Genomic DNA, 20277 nt, shown 5'->3' on the forward strand with positions numbered 1-20277 from the left:
TCTTACCTGTAGAATGTTCTAGGATCTTGAACCGGAAATATGATCTCTACATTTAATTAAATTAAGTTTTACAAAGTGATTTAATGGAGTTTATTGCAACAATAAATAATGAGAATTAATAAAATTGTTTTCTATTTAGTTATTAAAGCTGTGAAAAGTGTAATTGCAAATATAGTATAATGTGCCATTGTTTATAAGTTTGCTGTAGGTAAAAACAATCCTGAAGGCAACAAATTGGAGAATTGTTGAACTTACTGTATATTGACCAGTTTCTGCCCAGAAGAGATATACGTGTATTGTGAATCCTCTATGTATGGACATTCCCAAGTGTATAAATTATTAATTTAACATTGTCTGCTTAAGTTTGGGACATACCATATCATTGTGTTACATTAAGCTAGTTTATTTTCAAGACCAGTAGTATTGTATCATGCTATAACTTATGTCTTATACTTGTCAGCCTAACGTGGGATGCTGAGTAAGTAACAATTTGTATTTTCATTTTGTGAATAATTTGATTTTGCCCTACTTTTATGGAAAGATGTATTAGATTTAAATATGTTTTATGGTTATAATTTGCATAGATTGAAGTACAGTAATTATATTAAATGCCTAAGCCTTTTTTTTTAATAAATAGGTTAAGTTTTGTTTATTGAAAAGATAACATCATCCACCAGTGAATCTTATCTAGTGTTCTTTTGGGGCCCCTTTACAAGAATAAAGTTCTACAGTTTTATTGTTGAAGAATATTAAAGAAATTTAATTATGTCCATAGTAGGCCTGTATGGTACCATAGTGCAAATTGAGTACTATTTTTACATTAAACTTCAATTGATATTCTATGCACATCTCACCAGTGTAAAGGCTACCACATATCAAGGGTCCTTATCATGTACAGTACTGTTATATAATAGCCATCACTTGAAAATAAGTCTCTATACATTTGTGTTCCTTTTCTTTTTTGCATTATGAATGTTGATGTAAAACTGTTGTGAAAATAGCCATAAGAGGCCTTGTGATATTATATATAGGAAACGATTTGTGTCATTACCTTATGCTAATAATGAGGTCACCTGATATACGAAAAACTGTATCTATAGTACATTTTTCAATTTTTTTTTTATTTTTCTGGTTTCCTTGTATTTTGACTGATACGCAGTAAGATTAAAGGATCTTATTATTTAATTAATTGCATAAGCCTTGCTGTGTGCTTTAAAGAGTTCGAGACACCATTTATATACCTTAATGAGCGTAACTACCTTGAATGCTAGTTACGCGTTTTATCGCCACCGCCGCTTAAAACTACTGTTTACCTTGGCGAAGGTTATCCAAGACGGGGCAGATTCCTTCCACTCTTCACGGTGAACACAAGTGGCTAATATTCTTATAAATTGACGTGAATATTATTTTCAGTATTGCATGAAGTCGTGTGCTGTTTCACAGTGAGAATAACTTTACCATGCGTTTCATGTAAGACTTCACGTTAATCATCCCTGCTTTCGTAATTACTGATGGGCGGGAAACGAGATCTGCTGCTACGTCCAAAGAAACTTTCCATCAAGATGTTATCAAGTTGGTGACCGTTGGATGGATTATTGCACCGGAATGGATTACGCACCTGAATGGATTACTCAACTGAACAAACTAGCGCAAGGCATTCTTTAAGGTAGGTCTCGTTCCGTTTGGCACACAGAACAAGACTTTAAAGTTGCCCTATTATTTTAGTGCGCCTTCATCAAACTTCTAAAAATAATCTCGATTCCTTAATTATCTCTTTAAGTCAGTCAAATTTTTTTTTACACTTGCGAAATCCTTTAATTAACTGTGATATTAAATTTTAGAAAACTTTTGTAACTTTGTCTTGTCACAGATATTGAATTTTTTCTCGTTGATTGACAGCTTTCCTTTGTTTTTTTAGGATTCGAGGTATTCGAAGTGTAGGGGGATTTGGTAACCAGTGCCTAGGGTACCAAACATCTGGGCGGCTTCGTTGTCTTCCTGGGAATGTAATAGTTCAAGATAGCTTTTTACCTTGCTGAAAGTGTTGCTTCAGATTCACCTAATAAATGCTTGAATTTTTTGCATTCGTATTTTTTTACATCTCTCTATTATTTTCGAATATGGCGACCGTGGCAGGATTGATGAATTTGTTCAGTTTTCCGCCCAGATGTTTTTGCGTAAGTTAGGGATGAAAGTGAATATTTCGATATTTTTTAGCTTATTACATTTTTTGAGCGATTTTTGGCTCGGGTCGTTTTCAGTGTCGTGATATTTTTGGTATTAGACCTTTATTTCCAATTAATTTTGTTCGATTTTTCCTTTTCACAATGTCTAGTCAACTTAAAGTGCTTGTTAATTCTCGTAAGTATATACGAAAGTGTATTACCGAGAATCATCTTAACATTTTTACGTTTCCTTCTATGTCTTTAGCAGAAAAGGGTAAATTAAAGTTGCAGTTTGAGAATTGGATGCACAGGTTGGAGGATTTAGATAAACAGATTTTATCACTGAAATATGAACAGTGGAGTACAGAGGAGGAGGAAGCAAAGTCTGAGCAAGAGTTACAGATGTGTCATAATTATGAAGACAAGCTTTTAGAATGTTTATTGGCTGTTGATTCTTCGAATGGTAAGTCATCTGTGCCATCTACTAGTGATCAAAGTGCAGCTCGTAGTTTGCTCAAGAGTCCAGTTGCTCCCCTTCCTACGTATGGTAGCTCTGAGGATGAAGACTTGGATAGGTTTCTTTGTGAATTTGAAGACACTATTAGTAAATTTAACTATCCAGAGTATGACAAACTGCTTTTGTTGAAACAGCAGATTACTGGTAGGGCACTCATTTTATTAAACTCTTTAGAGGCTGATAAGCGAGGTTATTCTTTTGCCAAGGACTTGTTAATTAAAGCTTTTGCATCGAGTGATACTCAGAAATTCAATATTCTGAAACAATTGTCGGAACTTAGGCTTAATGATAGTGCTGACCCGTATGATTTCATTTCCAGAGTTCGTTTAATTGTTGAAAGGGTACGAAAGCTACAGATTGATATTGACTCAGTGCTTCAATATTTCATTTGGGAAGGAATGAATATATCCTTTAGGAATCACTTTATCCAAATTACTAATAATCATAAACCAAAATTGAGTGATATTCTAGAAAATTATTTTGAAGCTACTGAGCGGTATTTGGCAAGCCAAAGGCAGGGAAAACCCAATCGCAAAGATGTGGCCCCAAAGGAAACTAATCAAATTTCTGCTGACAATGCCGCTTCTGCTATGGCCATTAATATAAAACCTGAAACAGGTAAGTCAAAAACCTTCAAGCCTTGCAGTATTTGTACTAAACTTGATGGCACTGAAGCAAATCACCCAATTTTTAAGTGTACAAAATATTGTTCACCCAGTTCTAAGCTTGATAAACTTGAAAACCTACGAGGCTGCATTAAGTGTTCAAATTTGAATCATGAGAGTAACGCTTGTAGGTATAGATTTCATAGTCGCTGTAAACACTGTGGAGATTGGCATTTTAATTTTTTGTGTCTGAAATTAGATGATAATGTTAAACAGGATGTTAAGTCTTTTCAGTCTAGCTCAAAAAGTGAAAAGAGTATGCCTAAAAAGGATGAAAAATCTCGTAAGCAAACCAATAGTAGTGTTGTTAATGTAACTGAAGCTTTTCAGGTAGACTCTGATGTAGAGTCCATTTTACCTACATTTACATGTAATATTGAGGGTAAACTGTTGATTAGAGGCCTTAAAGATAGTGGCTGTCAATCTAATTTTATTTCCAGTACAGTGGCTGAAAACCTGAACCTTAAGGTGATCAGGGATAATGTATCATTAACTTTGAATGGTATAAATTCTTCTCGGAAATATTTAACCAGGTTGGTAGAAGCCAATGTTGAAATTAATGGGGTTGTTAAAGTAGTTAAGGCTTTATGCATTCCAAGTATAAGTATTTCATTGAAGCTTCCTCAATTGGGTAAAGTTGTACAAGGATTCAAAGACAGAGGTTACATGTTAGCTGATAAGAACCTTTCATGTCATGATAACTTTATTGATAATGTCGACTTCATTCTAGGGTCAAAGTCATGCCACTGCTTACCTCAGAATGAGATTTTATTTGGGTTAAATAGAACTTCAGTTTATGCTGAAACCCAGGCAGGGATATTATTGCAGGGTAATACAGACCAACTCCTTCAAGATCTTCCTTATTTACCATATAAAGTTAGTAGTGGTAATATGGCTACAGTTCCAGAGTTCAATATTGATATGAATATTAACAGTTGTCTTTTATCTGACCTTACCATTGAAGAAAGTTTACTCCCTACAGAATTTTCCATATTGGACGAGAAGGGAAACCTTATAGAATCTCAGCTTGAAAAAGCATTAAACCATGTTTTGGAGGAGAATTGTTCCAGGTACACGAACATGAGTAACGGAGGCCCAGAAGCTGAAGATTCAGAGCTTAATAACAAGCTAGTAAAGTATGCCCTTGATAATATGGTAAGAGATGGTGATGGTAGGATTGTAGTCCCTCTTTTGTGGAATTTTAAGGTGGCTCATCTATTGGGTACAAATTATGAGTTGGCTTTAATGGTGTTAAAATCTAATTTGAAGAAACTTCAAAAAGACGAAAATAAATTATCCCTTATGGACAAAGTATTTAAAGACCAGTTAAAGAGTGGAATAATTCAGAGAATTGACAATCTTCCCCAGTTCCTAGAAGAACACCCAAGTCACAGTTTCCTTCCCCACATGGGTGTATTTAAATTGAACAGGGAAACTACTAAATGTAGAGTTGTGTACCTCTCTAATCTTTGCCAAAAGAGTAAGGGTGGGGGACTAACAATTAGTCACAACCAAGCCATTTTTCCAGGCCCTACTTTAAATCAAAAGATTGTAGCAGCATTATTGCATCTGAGGTTTGGATTTAATTTGCTGTGTTTCGATATTTGTCAGGCCTTTAATAATTTATCTTTAAACGACGTGGACAGTAACAGGTTACTTTGTTTATGGTTCCGTGATGTAGAAAAGAAAGACTATACTATTGTAGCTTTTAAGAATGTTAGGCTAAGTTTTGGATTAAGATGTAGTCCAGCACTGCTAATGTTAGCTTTGTATAAGATTTTGATCCTCGATATTGATGATGAAAGTAAGTCTCTGGTCGAACTCAAAAAACTGATATATCAGTTGAGTTATATGGACAACTGTGCCATTGCTTTTGATTCTTCTGCTGAACTTGAATGGGCCTATAAACAGGTTAAAGGTATTTTTTGAACCCTACCATTTTAGGTTACAACAGTTCATAACAAATTATTCTAATTTGCAAGAAATCATAGATTCAGAGAATGAGGTTAAGACTGATAGGAACGTAAAGTTGCTTGGTTTAGTGTGGGATCGGGAAAAGGACTGTTTATCCACCAAGCCCATAAATCTTGACATTAAGGCCAATACCAAGAGGGAAGTTTTACGTACTATTGCGTCGCAGTATGATCTTTATAATTTTAATGGCCCTTTACTTAATAGAAGCAGGCTCTTCCTACACAGATTACAATGTGATCAACACTTGAGTTGGGATCAAGCACTGGATAAAGAACGTTCGAGAGAATGGCAAAATATTGCTAAGCAAGCAAATGCTGCTCCTGTCATCAAAGTTCCTAGGTTTGCGGGAAGCAGAGATGACACTTACAAGCTGATAGCTTATTCTGACAGTAGCAAATGTATATTTGGAGTAGTGATATACATACAGTGTATTTCCACAGGTAAGCTAAGTTTTGCTTTTGCAAAAAATCGTATGGTAGGAAAAAACCTTCAATCTAAAAGTATGCCTTCCCTTGAACTACAAAGTATTGCCTTAGCAGTGGAATGTCTCTTAGATTTATACAAAGAATTATCGGGTCCCTCTTGCATTAAACCTATTAAGATTCAGGAATTAAGGGTTTATTCAGATAGCCTTGTAGCTTTATCTTGGATATATTCGCACACTCACAATCTTGATAAACTACAGAAATGTTCTGTGTTTGTGAAAAACAGGTTACACGAGATTAGTGAACTGTGCTTAAAACACCCAGTTATATTTTCGTTTGTATCTGGAGAAGAAAATCCCGGGGATTGTATTACACGTTGTCTCTCTTATAAATCACTCATGAAAACTAACTACCTTACAGGTCCAGACCTTGTAAATGCTCCAAGAATGGAACATAGTAAGGATACTTTGGAGTTTGTGGTACCAGATCCCAAAATGGATATTCAGATACCAGTAAACAGTTTGGGTGCCTACATTAGTAGTAAGGATATAGAAATTGAACATTTTCAGATGACTTCAAGAGTTTCTAGCTTTCATAGATTAATTTTGATTTATCGCAATGTTTTATTGTTTGTCAATAAGCTGAAAATTAAGGTGATGGCTAGGGATCCTGACAAATTTAACCATTTAAAGGCTTTTCGCAGTGATCATAATTTCTTTGCAGAGGCTAGTAGATTGTTGCTGTCCAGGGACCAGGGATGTTATTTTGCTGAAGAACTTGAATATTTTAACTCTAGAGAACGTTTACTTAAGGACGTGCCAAGAATAGTTGGACAACTTAATATTTATATTGACAGAGAAGGACTGTTAAGAGTACGAAGTAAGCTGTCCAGACTTAAAGATGAAGGGAGGTATAGGTTTCCTATTTTGTTGTCTAAGGATAGTACTTTAACTACATTGATTATCAGAGATTATCATGAACGGTTTGCTCATGCAGGTGTGTATTCTGTCTTGTCAGAGATGCGTAAAATGTTTTGGATGTCTAAGTCTTATTCTACAGTTAAAAAGGTGTTGAAGTCTTGTGTTGTGTGTCGACGTTTTAATGAAAGGGCTATCAAGCTTAACCAGAACTCTTACAGAGATTTCAGAATTAATGCACCAGAAATTCCTTTCAGGTATATTTTTATGGATTATATGGGTCCATATTTTGTGCATATTAACAGTCAAAAGGTTAAAGTCTGGTTATTATGTATAACTTGTAATTGGAGTAGGGCAATTAATTTAAAACTTTGCTATGACTTGTCGGTAAAGGAGTTCTTAAGAGCCTTCCAGTTACATTGTTTTGAGTTTGGTTTGCCAGAGTTATGCATTTCTGACATGGGCACTCAACTAGTAGCTGGAGCCAACATCATCATGGACTTTCTAAGGGATCCCGAGGTCAAGCTGTATTTGGAGGAAAATGGAGTCAAACCGATTCAGTTTGAACATTTTTTCAAAGGCCAGAGCCAACTTGGATCGATGGTAGAGACTTGTGTTAAGATGACCAAGAAGCTCGTCTATGGTTCTATAAAAAATAATGTACTGAAGGTAAGGGACTTTGAATTTTTGATTGCTCAGACTGTACATTTAGTGAACAGAAGGCCTATTGCTTTCAAAGAGGCTTTGCGTGGGGAAAATTTAGACGCATCAGTTCCTCAGCCTATTACCCCTGAGAGCTTGATTCGTGGCTATGACCTTACTTCTGTTAATATAATTCCCGATTTACAGAGGATACCAGAGATTGCAGATGATCCCACCTATACTCTTAACAAGTCAAGCAAAATTAAAAACTGCTTTTCTCATTTGAGAAAGGTTAGGAATAATCTTGTGGATTTGTATCATTCGGAGTTCCTGGCTACATTAACTCAGCAAGCTGTTGACAAAAAGAACAGATACCTTCCTGTTAAACATACCTCTTTACAGAAGAATGATATTGTTTTAATAAAAGAACTCTATTGTAAGCCTAACCAGTATCCTATGGGTTTAGTTAAGGAAGTGACTGTCAATGATATTGGAGAAGTTACTGGTGCTGTTGTGTTGAAGGGCAAGACAAGAGAAATTACTAAGAGACACGTTTCTAACCTTATATTTCTTTTAAGGCCTGAGAACCAAATTGAGCAAGACAGTGTTGCTGAGAAGCCTATTGGTGATAATTTGCAGGGTCAGACTCGACGCGCATGTAAACCTAGAGTTGCTGCTGAAAGGTGTAAAAGGAAAAATAGGAAACTCTTAGGTTTCGAGTAGTTGATCTTGTAAACTTTTGGTTATGGTTTTTAGCTTTAAGGCAATTTGTTTGTTGTCGCTCGGGTATTGAATTAATTGGTATTTATGATTAAATTATTCAATAATTTAATGTTTTGTGGGGAGTATACGAAAAACTGTATCTATAGTACATTTTTCAATTTTTTTTTTTATTTTTCTGGTTTCCTTGTATTTTGACTGATACGCAGTAAGATTAAAGGATCTTATTATTTAATTAATTGCATAAGCCTTGCTGTGTGCTTTAAATAGTTCGAGACACCATTTATATACCTTAATGAGCGTAACTACCTTGAATGCTAGTTACGCGTTTTATCGCCACCGCCGCTTAAAACTACTGTTTACCTTGGCGAAGGTTATCCAAGACGGGGCAGATTCCTTCCACTCTTCACGGTGAACACAAGTGGCTAATATTCTTATAAATTGACGTGAATATTATTTTCAGTATTGCATGAAGTCGTGTGCTGTTTCACAGTGAGAATAACTTTACCATGCGTTTCATGTAAGACTTCACGTTAATCATCCCTGCTTTCGTAATTACTGATGGGCGGGAAACGAGATCTGCTGCTACGTCCAAAGAGACTTTCCATCAAGATGTTATCAAGTTGGTGACCGTTGGATGGATTATTGCACCGGAATGGATTACGCACCTGAATGGATTACTCAACTGAACAAACTAGCGCAAGGCATTCTTTAAGGTAGGTCTCGTTCCGTTTGGCACACAGAACAAGACTTTAAAGTTGCCCTATTATTTTAGTGCGCCTTCATCAAACTTCTAAAAATAATCTCGATTCCTTAATTATCTCTTTAAGTCAGTCAAATTTTTTTTTACACTTGCGAAATCCTTTAATTAACTGTGATATTAAATTTTAGAAAACTTTTGTAACTTTGTCTTGTCACAGATATTGAATTTTTTCTCGTTGATTGACAGCTTTCTTTTGGTTTTTTAGGATTCGAGGTATTCGAAGTGTAGGGGGATTTGGTAACCAGTGCCTAGGGTACCAAACATCTGGGCGGCTTCGTTGTCTTCCTGGGAATGTAATAGTTCAAGATAGCTTTTTACCTTGCTGAAAGTGTTGCTTCAGATTCACCTAATAAATGCTTGAATTTTTTGCATTCGTATTTTTTTACATCTCTCTATTATTTTCGAATACCTGACAAGTCAGTTCTGGCAGCTCAGAACCTTTTACAGGGGCCATAGCTAAAACCAAGAAAGATTGCCACAATTCAAACTGAAAACTTCAATGCATACACACAACACAACAGAATACTTGTAAACAACTATGTATGTAGACAATAGTCCTTATAGCTGTAACCAGCTGTTCATGACTCGTCACCATGATTTTTTGTCTATTATATTATAATTCTTGTTTTAATTTATTGGATATATTACCTTATTCTTATTTCATATTTAACAGTCTCAGATTAAGCACTACGCATATCGTACAGTTGATAACCACTCACGAAAAAATTGTTCAGGTTAATAATGTAAAGAAGCCAACAGTGTTTCAATCAGGATACATGCACATAATTGTAATGCAATGTACAGTACACCTTTAAGAAGGATTAAAATGGTGTTGCCAGATGTAGCATATGTTTTTCTTTCTATTTCTAATATTTTATTTGTACTGTACTGTATGTAGGCTGTACTATTATTTTCATACTGAATGTATATACAGTACTTAATAATTTCATAAAGAGAATTTTATTCAACTTGGTATTTCAAGTTATTGTATGATAGAGAGGCAGACACAAGGTCATATACAACAGCATAATGTGAATTTACTCTTTAAAATGATATTCAAGGCTAAGCAACTTCAAGTTGAAAATGGCATAAGGCAAAATAATATAAAGAGGGGTATTACTGTAAATTCAAAATTTTGTGAAAGCTTTGTTTGTAAGTTATCAACTAGTTCTACAAAAAAGGTGATTTTTTTTCTGAATAAGAAAGAAAAAAGGCATTGTAATATGAAAAACAAAACAAGTGCAGAAAAATAATTACCAGTTACAATAATGTTTGCTGCAAGATTCTCATTTCTTAAAGGGAAAACAGTAATTATGTTATTTTTATTAGTAAAATAAATTTTTGAATATACTTACCCGATAATCATGTAGCTGTCAACTCCGTTGCCCGACAGAATTCTATGGAGGGATACGCCAGCTATCACAATACTAGAAGGGGGTGTACTTACCAGCGCCACCTGTGGCCAGGTACTCAAGTACTTCTTGTTGACACCTCCTCAATTATTCCTCGGTCCACTGGTTCTCTATGGGGAGGAAGGGAGGGTCGATTAAATCATGATTATCGGGTAAGTATATTCAAAAATTTATTTTACTAATAAAAATAACATTTTTCAATATTAAACTTACCCGATAATCATGTAGCTGATTCACACCCAGGGGGGTGGGTAAAAAACCAGTGTACAAGACTAAAGGATAGCTAAGTATCCCGTATTTCATATAATCAGTTATCCACAATAACAATGAAATAATAAGTACCTGGTAAGGAAGTCGACTTGAACCGTTACTCTGCCTTTAATAAGATCGTCTTCCTTACTGAGCGCAGCGTTCCTCTTGGGAGGCTGAATCAACTCAATGGTGCTAAAGTATACAGGGCTGCAACCCATACTAAAGGACCTCATCACAACCTTTAACCTCGGCGCTTCTCAAGAAAGAATTGACCACCCGCCAAATCAACAAGGATGTGGAAGGCTTCTTAGCCGACCGTACAACCCATAAAAAGTATTCAAGAGAAAGGTTAAAAAGTTATGGGATTATGGGAATGTAGTGGCTGAGCCCTCGCCTACTACTGCATTCGTTGCTACGAATGGTCCCAGGGTGTAGCAGTACTCGTAAAGATACTGGACATCTTTGAGATAGAATGATGCGAACACTGACTTGCTTCTCCAATAGGTTGCATCCATAACACTCTGCAGAGAACGGTTCTGTTTGAAGGCCACTGAAGTAGCCACAGCTCTCACTTCATGTGTCCTTACCTTCAGCAAAGCAAGGTCTTCTTCCTTCAGATGAGAATTTGCTTCTCTAATCAGAAGCCTGATGTAGTAAGAAACTGCATTCTTAGACATTGGTAGAGAAGGCTTCTTGATAGCACACCATAAGGCTTCTGATTGTCCTCGTAATGGTTTTGACCTTCTTAGATAGTACTTAAGAGCTCTAACTGGGCAAAGTACCCTCTCCAGTTCGTTCCCCACCATGTTGGACAGGCTTGGGATCTCGAACGACTTAGGCCAAGGACGGGAAGGAAGCTCGTTTTTAGCCAAAAAACCGAGCTGCAAGGAACATGTAGCCGTTTCAGATGTGAAACCTATGTTCCTGCTGAAGGCGTGGATCTCACTTACTCTTTTAGCTGTTGCTAAGCACACGAGGAAAAGAGTTTTTAATGTGAGGTCCTTAAAAGAGGCTGATTGGAGCGGTTCAAATCTTGATGACATTAGGAACCTTAGGACCACGTCTAGATTCCAGCCTGGAGTGGACAACCGACGTTCCTTTGAGGTCTCAAAAGACCTAAGGAGGTCCTGTAGATCTTTGTTGGAGGAAAGATCCAAGCCTCTGTGGCGGAAAACCGCTGCCAACATACTTCTGTAACCCTTGATCGTAGGAGCTGATAGGGATCTTACGTTCCTTAGATGTAACAGGAAGTCAGCAATCTGGGTTACAGTGGTACTGGTTGAGGAAACTGCATTGGCCTTGCACCAGCTTCGGAAGACTTCCCATTTAGACTGATAGACTCTGAGAGTGGATGTCGTCCTTGCTCTGGCAATCGCTCTGGCTGCCTCCTTCGAAAAGCCTCTAGCTCTTGAGAGTCTTTCGATAGTCTGAAGGCAGTCAGACGAAGAGCGTGGAGGTTTGGGTGTACCTTCTTTACGTGAGGTTGACGCAGAAGGTCCACTCTTAGAGGAAGAGTCCTGGGAACGTCGACCAGCCATTGCAGTACCTCGGTGAACCATTCTCTCGCGGGCCAGAGGGGAGCAACCAACGTCAGCCGTGTCCCTTTGTGAGAGGCGAACTTCTGAAGTACCCTGTTGACAATCTTGAACGGCGGGAATGCATACAGGTCGAGATGGGACCAATCCAGCAGAAAGGCATCCACGTGAACTGCTGCTGGGTCTGGAATCGGAGAACAATACAAGAGGAGCCTCTTGGTCATCGAGGTAGCGAAAAGATCTATGGTTGGCTGACCCCACAGGGCCCAAAGTCTGCTGCAAACATTCTTGTGAAGGGTCCACTCTGTGGGGATGACCTGACCCTTCCGGCTGAGGCGATCTGCCATGACATTCATATCGCCATGAAAGAGCCTCGTTACCAGCGTGAGCTTTCGATCTTTTGACCAAATGAGGAGGTCCCTTGCAATCTCGAACAACTTCCTCGAATGAGTCCCTCCCTGCTTGGAGATGTAAGCCAAGGCTGTGGTGTTGTCGGAGTTCACCTCCACCACCTTGTTTAGCTGGAGGGACTTGAAGTTTATCAAGGCCAGATGAACTGCCAACAACTCCTTGCAATTGATGTGAAGTGTTCTTTGCTCCTGATTCCATGTTCCCGAGCATTCCTGTCCGTCCAGTGTCGCACCCCAGCCCGTGTCCGATGCGTCCGAGAAGAGACGGTGGTCGGGGGTCTGAACGGCCAATGGTAGACCTTCCTTGAGAAGAATGCTGTTCTTCCACCACGTTAGAGTAGACCTCATCTCTTCGGAAACAGGAACTGAGACCGTCTCTAGCGTCATGTCCTTTATCCGGTGAGCAGCTAGATGATACTGAAGGGAGCGGAGGTGGAGTCTCCTTAACTCGATGAACAGGGCCAGCGATGAAAGTGTCCCTGTTAGACTCATCCACTGCCTGACTGAGCATCGGTTCCTTCTCAACATGCTCTGGATGCATTCTAGGGCTTGGAAGATCCTTGGGGCCGACGGAAAAGTCCGAAAAGCTCGACTCTGAAGATCCATACCCAAGGAGACAATGGTCTGGGATGGAACGAGCTGAGACTCCTCAAAATTGACCAGGAGGCCTAGTTCCTTGGTCAGATCCATAGTCCCTTTGAAAATCTCCAGACAGCGACGACTTGTGGGAGCTCTTAAAAGCCAGTCGTCTGACGGAGCCGGACACAAGATCATGATACTGCTGCACAGTCTGTGAACTGTCAATCATGGGCAAGCGAGGAAGTACAGTGACAACCCGAATCTGTCTAGACTGTCTGGGTCGTACAGACAACTCCTTAACGGGTTGCTGAGGTTGCCGCACTGCGTCACAACAAGTCACTTCTGTTGGTTGTTGAACGTCTTCCCCGTGACACATTGACTCCGTAAACAGAAAATCCTCTAACAAGGACTAAGCTTGGACTGCATGTCATGCAACACAGCTCAAGGTCTATGGGAGAAGGTGTGGTAACAGACGGGATTAGCGACTGAAGTGGAACCATAACCTTCCCTGTAAGCATGTTATGCTTAAATAAAAGTCCATAAGAGGTTATGCAGCTAAAGGTTCCCTCCAAATGACAGAGTCCTCAAGGGAATATCAGAAGGAGGGAGAAAAGAACTTTCTCATCTACAGGGACCTTATCCTAGAAAAGCTAAGTTCTCTGAGTGAGGGTTCACTGGTGCAAAAGCAGCAGACTAGAAGGCAACGTTATGAAACTGCTTGACAGTCTAGTGAGTTGGCAACAACCCAAGATGTGTGACTGAGAAGCATGCGGTAAGGTATGCAGAGCATGATGTATGCAGAGTATGCTGTATGCAGAGCATGCTGTATGTAGAGCATGTTGTATGCAGAGCATGCTGAATGCATAGCATGCTGTATGCAGAGCATGTTGTATGCAGAGCATGCTGAATGCAGAGCATGCTGTATGCTGAGCATGTAGTAAGCAGAGCCTGCTGTAAGCAGAGCCTGCTGTAAGGAAAGCAGAGCGTGTGCATGGCGTTTAACATTTCTCAGAAATTCCATGACCAGTGCTAGAGTGCTTTATGTATGTTTGCATGGGGATTAAAAATCAACATAATGTTTACCTTACATTCATAACTCATGATTCATATTTTTGCCATGGTTTGAAAATGGAGGTAAGGTATGCTGAACAGCAGAGTCATAACGAGCTGGAACAACAATAGTTGTGGTTTCCTCTTCAAGACTCTGTTGAGGGAACACCTGAGGCTCAGTCTGCAAAGGCTGAATAAAAGACAAGCAGAAGGAAGGCGCATGGGTGGAGGAGGCTGACTCCTAGCATGAGTGGTTGAACCCAAGGGTTGCGCTTGCTGAGCGGTTGGCGGAAGCGGAGTAGCAAGTTCCAGTTCCTGTGGTGTGAGCGGAGCGCGATGAGGAAGAGGCTGCGCAGAACAAGGTAAATGTCTCGCAAGCTGAGGCTCCTGAGGCGCAAGGCTAAGGTGCTGTGGTGCTTGCCTTGTGGAGGGTTGAGCTCGCTGCAGCGAGAGCTGAGGAGACTGACTCATGGACGGGAGAGGTTGTTGTACCTCAACCGAGTGTTGCATCACTGGTGGAACAGCAAGTGGAGGCGGAGGAAGAGAGGTATAATCCTCCTGATCCCATTGTAAAGGTTGCCTTAAGGAAGGCGGAGGCTGAACACCACTGGGAACAGCAAACTCAGCACGTGGCTCAACATCGTACGCCTGGCAGGTGATACTGCGATCAGGCGGAGCGAGCGTAGTCGGAGAGAGTGTAGGCGGAGGCGGAGGAGCAACACTCTCAGCCCGACACTCACGCATCAAGTCCGAAAGCTGTGCTTGCATGGACTGTAGTAGAGTCCACAACATCGTACGCCTGGCAGGTGGTACTGCGATCAGGCGGAGCGAGTGTAGGCGGAGGGAGTGTAGGCGGAGGCGGAGGAGCAACACTCTCAGCCCGACACTCACGCATCAAGTCCGAAAGCTGTGCTTGCATGGACTGTAGTAGAATCCACCACATCGTACGCCTGGCAGGTGGTACTGCGATCAGGCGGAGCGAGTGTAGGCGGAGGGAGTGTAGGCGGAGGCGGAGGAGCAACACTCTCAGCCCGACACTCACGCATCAAGTCCGAAAGCTGTGCTTGCATGGACTGTGGTAGAGTCCACAACATCGTACGCCTGGCAGGTGGTACTGCGATCAGGCGGAGCGAGCATAGGCGGAGGGAGTGTAGGCGGAGGCGGATGCGCAACACTCTCAGCCCGACACTCACGCATCAAGTCCGAAAGCAGTGCTTGCATGGACTGTAGTAGAGTCCACTTGGGGTCGGCAGAAACTACAGTAGGCTGAGGTAAAGCCTTAACAGTCGAGCTCTGTTGTGGCAGAACCTTACTCCTCTTAGGCGGAGTGCATTCAACTGATGATTGAGGAGAGTCAGAGCTAACCCAATGACTGTGAACTCTAACTTCGTACGTCTGGCATAGGTCTGGACTTTACGTTTAAAAGGTCTTGAGACCTGAGACCAGCGTTTTCTCCCCTAAATTTCTTCTGCAGACGAGCAAAATAAGGGCTCAATCGTCTGCGGGTGGGAGTGACGGTCTCGGTAAGACACGCCCACAACCACCGAGGATACTTCTGTGCGCCGATCAAGGCCTGCTGAACCCTTCTGCCCTTCGACATTGCTTCTCCCCTGGGCTTGGGAGCTTGCAAGAGGTCCCGGACTGGGAGGACGACTGGCGCGCACAAAAGTACCCTCACGCACATTAATCACTTATCACTTTGATTTCTGTTTGCACTTATTTCACTGAACTCGAAACTTTAAGTGGTTTGTACCTGAAACACGCAATTCTATCCTTTTTCAAAAGTTAGTAATTGCGAAAACAGAATTACAATGTAACAGAAAAATCTAATGAAAGATAATTCAGTGGCTGGAAAGAGACTAAACACTAGATCACTCTAGAAACGTTTAGTTTCTTCCCCTAAAGAGACTAGGGAGAAGAGCAAAAACGATAACGACGTTACTCGTACGCCTGGCAGGCTTGAATGAAACATTTATCCTCTTTCTCCCTCCGTCTCTATCTCTCTCTCTCTCTCTTTTGACTTAGAACCTGAGAGAAGAGCCCAATCATATATATCGTTAAAACATATTATTGTTAAAGGAAAAAACTGAAAAGTTCCTTTATTAGGATCAAAACCATTAAGTTAAGAAAGAATGAACAAAACGCTAGACACGGTTACTCTTACTGCAACGTGAAACCGTGAACATTCTTCTCTATCGTAACGATAGAGTGCAAGTTGAACGTTCTGAACGTCAACAACTGCAGAGACAAAACAAAACGTTAGTTCAACTTTGAAAACAGTACGAGACTATCAAAGAAATTCTTTCAAACTCTGTGGCGGAAATAGCATAATATGTTAACAGGTAAAACCGAAATGACGGGCTCAATGTTAATTAACTTCGGTACCAAGAAAAGACCGCCTACTATTAGGAAGGTCGAATATAAACAAATATAAAAATTAATTTTAATAAGTTTATAATAAAATTAAGAAAGAGAGTCTATACTCTCTTAGACACCAACACTTCCGTCTAAGGGAAGGGTCGGCCATTGAAAGGTGAACGAGAGTTCATACTCTCTACACCACCATAATTAATCAAATTAATTCCAAAAGCTAACTAAGCTAATATAGAAGTTTCCAGTAAAGCGACAGCCGAAATCAAAGAGAAATACTTCACCAAAGTCGTGAAAATACTCCAAGAACATAAGCGTATCCCAGAACGTCTTGCCGGAAGCACGACAGAGGAATAATTGAGGAGGTGTCAACAAGAAGTACTTGAGTACCTGGCCACAGGTGGCGCTGGTAAATACACCCCCTTCTAGTATTGTGATAGCTGGCGTATCCCTCCATAGAATTCTGTCGGGCAACGGAGTTGACAGCTACATGATTATCGGGTAAGTTTAATATTGAAAAACATATTATTGTTAAAGGAAAAAACTGAAAAGTTCCTTTATTAGGATCAAAACCATTAAGTTAAGAAAGAATGAACAAAACGCTAGACACGGTTACTCTTACTGCAACGTGAAACCGTGAACATTCTTCTCTATCGTAACGATAGAGTGCAAGTTGAACGTTCTGAACGTCAACAACTGCAGAGACAAAACAAAACGTTAGTTCAACTTTGAAAACAGTACGAGACTATCAAAGAAATTCTTTCAAACTCTGTGGCGGAAATAGCATAATATGTTAACAGGTAAAACCGAAATGACGGGCTCAATGTTAATTAACTTCGGTACCAAGAAAAGACCGCCTACTATTAGGAAGGTCGAATATAAACAAATATAAAAATTAATTTTAATAAGTTTATAATAAAATTAAGAAAGAGAGTCTATACTCTCTTAGACACCAACACTTCCGTCTAAGGGAAGGGTCGGCCATTGAAAGGTGAACGAGAGTTCATACTCTCTACACCACCATAATTAATCAAATTAATTCCAAAAGCTAACTAAGCTAATATAGAAGTTTCCAGTAAAGCGACAGCCGAAATCAAAGAGAAATACTTCACCAAAGTCGTGAAAATACTCCAAGAACATAAGCGTATCCCAGAACGTCTTGCCGGAAGCACGACAGAGGAATAATTGAGGAGGTGTCAACAAGAAGTACTTGAGTACCTGGCCACAGGTGGCGCTGGTAAATACACCCCCTTCTAGTATTGTGATAGCTGGCGTATCCCTCCATAGAATTCTGTCGGGCAACGGAGTTGACAGCTACATGATTATCGGGTAAGTTTAATATTGAAAAATATCTATTACATACAGAAGATAACGTAGTGTTTCAACAAGAATTTCATAGAAAGTTAACCAAGCAATGGAGGAAAAACAAAATTACATTACATAAAACAACTGTTTTACTACTTACATGCAAGTCTATATCAGTTAGTTCCAGTATCATATCAAGATCACAATTACGACGCCCAAATGTATTAACAGATGATCCAAATGGTAGCACTGCAGCATTTGGGAACAGACCAGACAATGCAACTTCTACCTGAAATATAAAAAATTAATTCTCAATGATTGTACAACTATCTACAATCCAACACTACTGAAGACTAAATCAGATGTATATAAGAAAAGAATACAGTAAGCATTTTAAAAGTACTGCAATTTGTAATTTTCCTGCTATAAAAACCCGAGTCCCTTAAACTGGGGATATAACTTCAACAGTACTGGAATCGCTAACAAGTTAACAGGTTAATGATGGTTGGTATAAGGGAGAAGCCTTACTAACCAACCTGTTCCGGAATAACCATTAAACCATTCTTGTCCTCAGGCCTAGAACTGAGAGGTATGGTTAAGATGAAAAATGGAATTTTCACTCTAGAATTAATGTTAATAATACTTACCAGGTTAATTTAGCCAGCCCCTGAATTCTAAAAATACCCCAAAATTTTTATCCCATGGGCAACCCTGATACCTCCTATTCTGTCCTGCCGTTGTTAACACTGACAGCTGGAACTAGAGTCAAAACTATGCTTTTGTCAGTTGCATAATACCAGATGTAGGGAAGGCTGGGTGGGACTAGCAAAATTACCAGGGTAAGTATTATTAATAATAATGTTAGAATGAAAATTTCATATTAATAAACATTACCTTTGAATAATCTATCTAGCCTAATTATTCCCATTGACAAGAAGGGAACTCGAATAATTTCCTTCATTTCGGATAGGAGGTGACAAAAATTAATTTATGTGAGAAAATACTGACCCTGAACAAATCTCATCAGAAACAAAGCAGACTATAAACAGAAAAGCCAAGGGATAATTGAAGGTTAGTCCAAACACTGCCTGAAAAATCACTCAGAAGGAGAAGGACAGACTGTCGTCTGACAACCTCTCTGAAGAAACAATAAAATGTCCTGGCCTAAAGAATCGTACCAACTACAAGGCAAAAGGTTCCGAAAGAAAACAGACTACGCATTGCTAAAAGGAGGTCAGAAGGAAACGCATTTGGAGAAGTGTTGGACGAAGGCCAAAGGGAAGCAAAGGAGACTACATTGACAACTGAAGAAGACCGCTTCTCGCCTATTACCTCTTCCTTGCACTAGAACGAGATCCAGAGGTAGTCGACACGAAACATAAAAACACTGGTTAAGGCTCCTAGAGCCAAACAAAATTTTGCAAAGGCTGAAAAGACTACAAAAGAAAGTTTGGCTCATATGAAAAAATTAAAATCTTTATAAATCCATAGAAGATTGAAGACAAGCAGTCAAGAGCCAATCTCGATTTTGGCATCAAGAGAAGTCCTTCATCACAGTAAAGGCCCCAATCGAGAAAAGAAATCAAATAAAGGAAGCCTAAGCATCTTGCTATACCTCTATCCACCCGTCAGCCAAAAAGGAGGGAGAGCACTGACCAGACAAGAAACCACTCACAAATGCCAAAACACTCTTCAGAATGACATAAGAGGAGGGAAAGGCATAGTTGGCGACTCCATCTATCAAAGAGATCCTAAACGTCTCCCTGGAAAAGTGTTAGGTGATGGGAGGAACTTCACACAGACCAAGGTAGCAAACACAGAACAGCAAACTACCTGTCAATTCACAGAAGACGCTTTATCAGAAAGAGAAGGGACAGGTAGAAAGCGACTCATGTGCATGAAGTGAGTGCCTAGAATGATTGAACCTCGCATTGTTAAGCGACCTGGAGTTATGCCAGACGACAGCCAAGGTCCCCAACACTGACTGAGAACATCTGTCACCTAACCCACGGAGCTCAGGAGTCAGCAGGCAGCAATTCACATGGCAACAAAAGAACCTGGTCAAAAACCAAAGTTGTCACCACAGACCTCAAATTATCTTGACACGAGATCATAAGGTGCTGTCGCCAAGAGAAAAAAAAGAGCATGGAAATGGGACATCTCATTTAGAAAAAAAAGAGCATGGAAATAGGACATCTCATTTAAGTGTTATTAGACATGAGGTAATGCCACCTGTGATTCAAGTCCCCAACTACGACAACAGACTACCTGTCCTCTGATTCTTCAAGGCACTGTGCCAAGCAAAAGGCACAAGGAGGAAGCCTTCAAGAGCTCAATGACTAAGAGAAGAGAGCACACAAACAGTGAGTTAGGATCTGAACGGTCTCCAAGATAGACCTGATACTGAATAATCAAAGGCATCAAACAGAGAGGTACTAACAAATGTCGAAGATTTCCTCAGAATGACATAATAAGAGGAGGCAGAAGACATAATTGGCAACTCCGACTCCTGAAAGGAATGCGTCTTACTGGTTGAGTGTCAGGCGAAAAAGGGGGAAACTTCATGTAGCACATGG

General features: G+C 39.9%; 1 protein-coding gene across 1 annotated transcript in view; it reads right to left on the minus strand.

The window, feature by feature from the left end:
• The window catches only part of LOC137632481 (poly(A) RNA polymerase, mitochondrial-like), a 109897-nt gene that overhangs the window by 67314 nt on the left and 22306 nt on the right, over positions 1 to 20277 (minus strand). Inside the window, exon 5 of the mRNA XM_068364433.1 lies at positions 17862 to 17990. Coding sequence (XP_068220534.1) covers positions 17862 to 17990 — 129 coding nt within the window. The remainder of the gene's footprint in view (positions 1 to 17861; positions 17991 to 20277) is intronic.

Source organism: Palaemon carinicauda, chromosome 41 (genome assembly GCF_036898095.1).
Source record: "Palaemon carinicauda isolate YSFRI2023 chromosome 41, ASM3689809v2, whole genome shotgun sequence".
Lineage (NCBI taxonomy): Eukaryota > Metazoa > Arthropoda > Malacostraca > Decapoda > Palaemonidae > Palaemon > Palaemon carinicauda.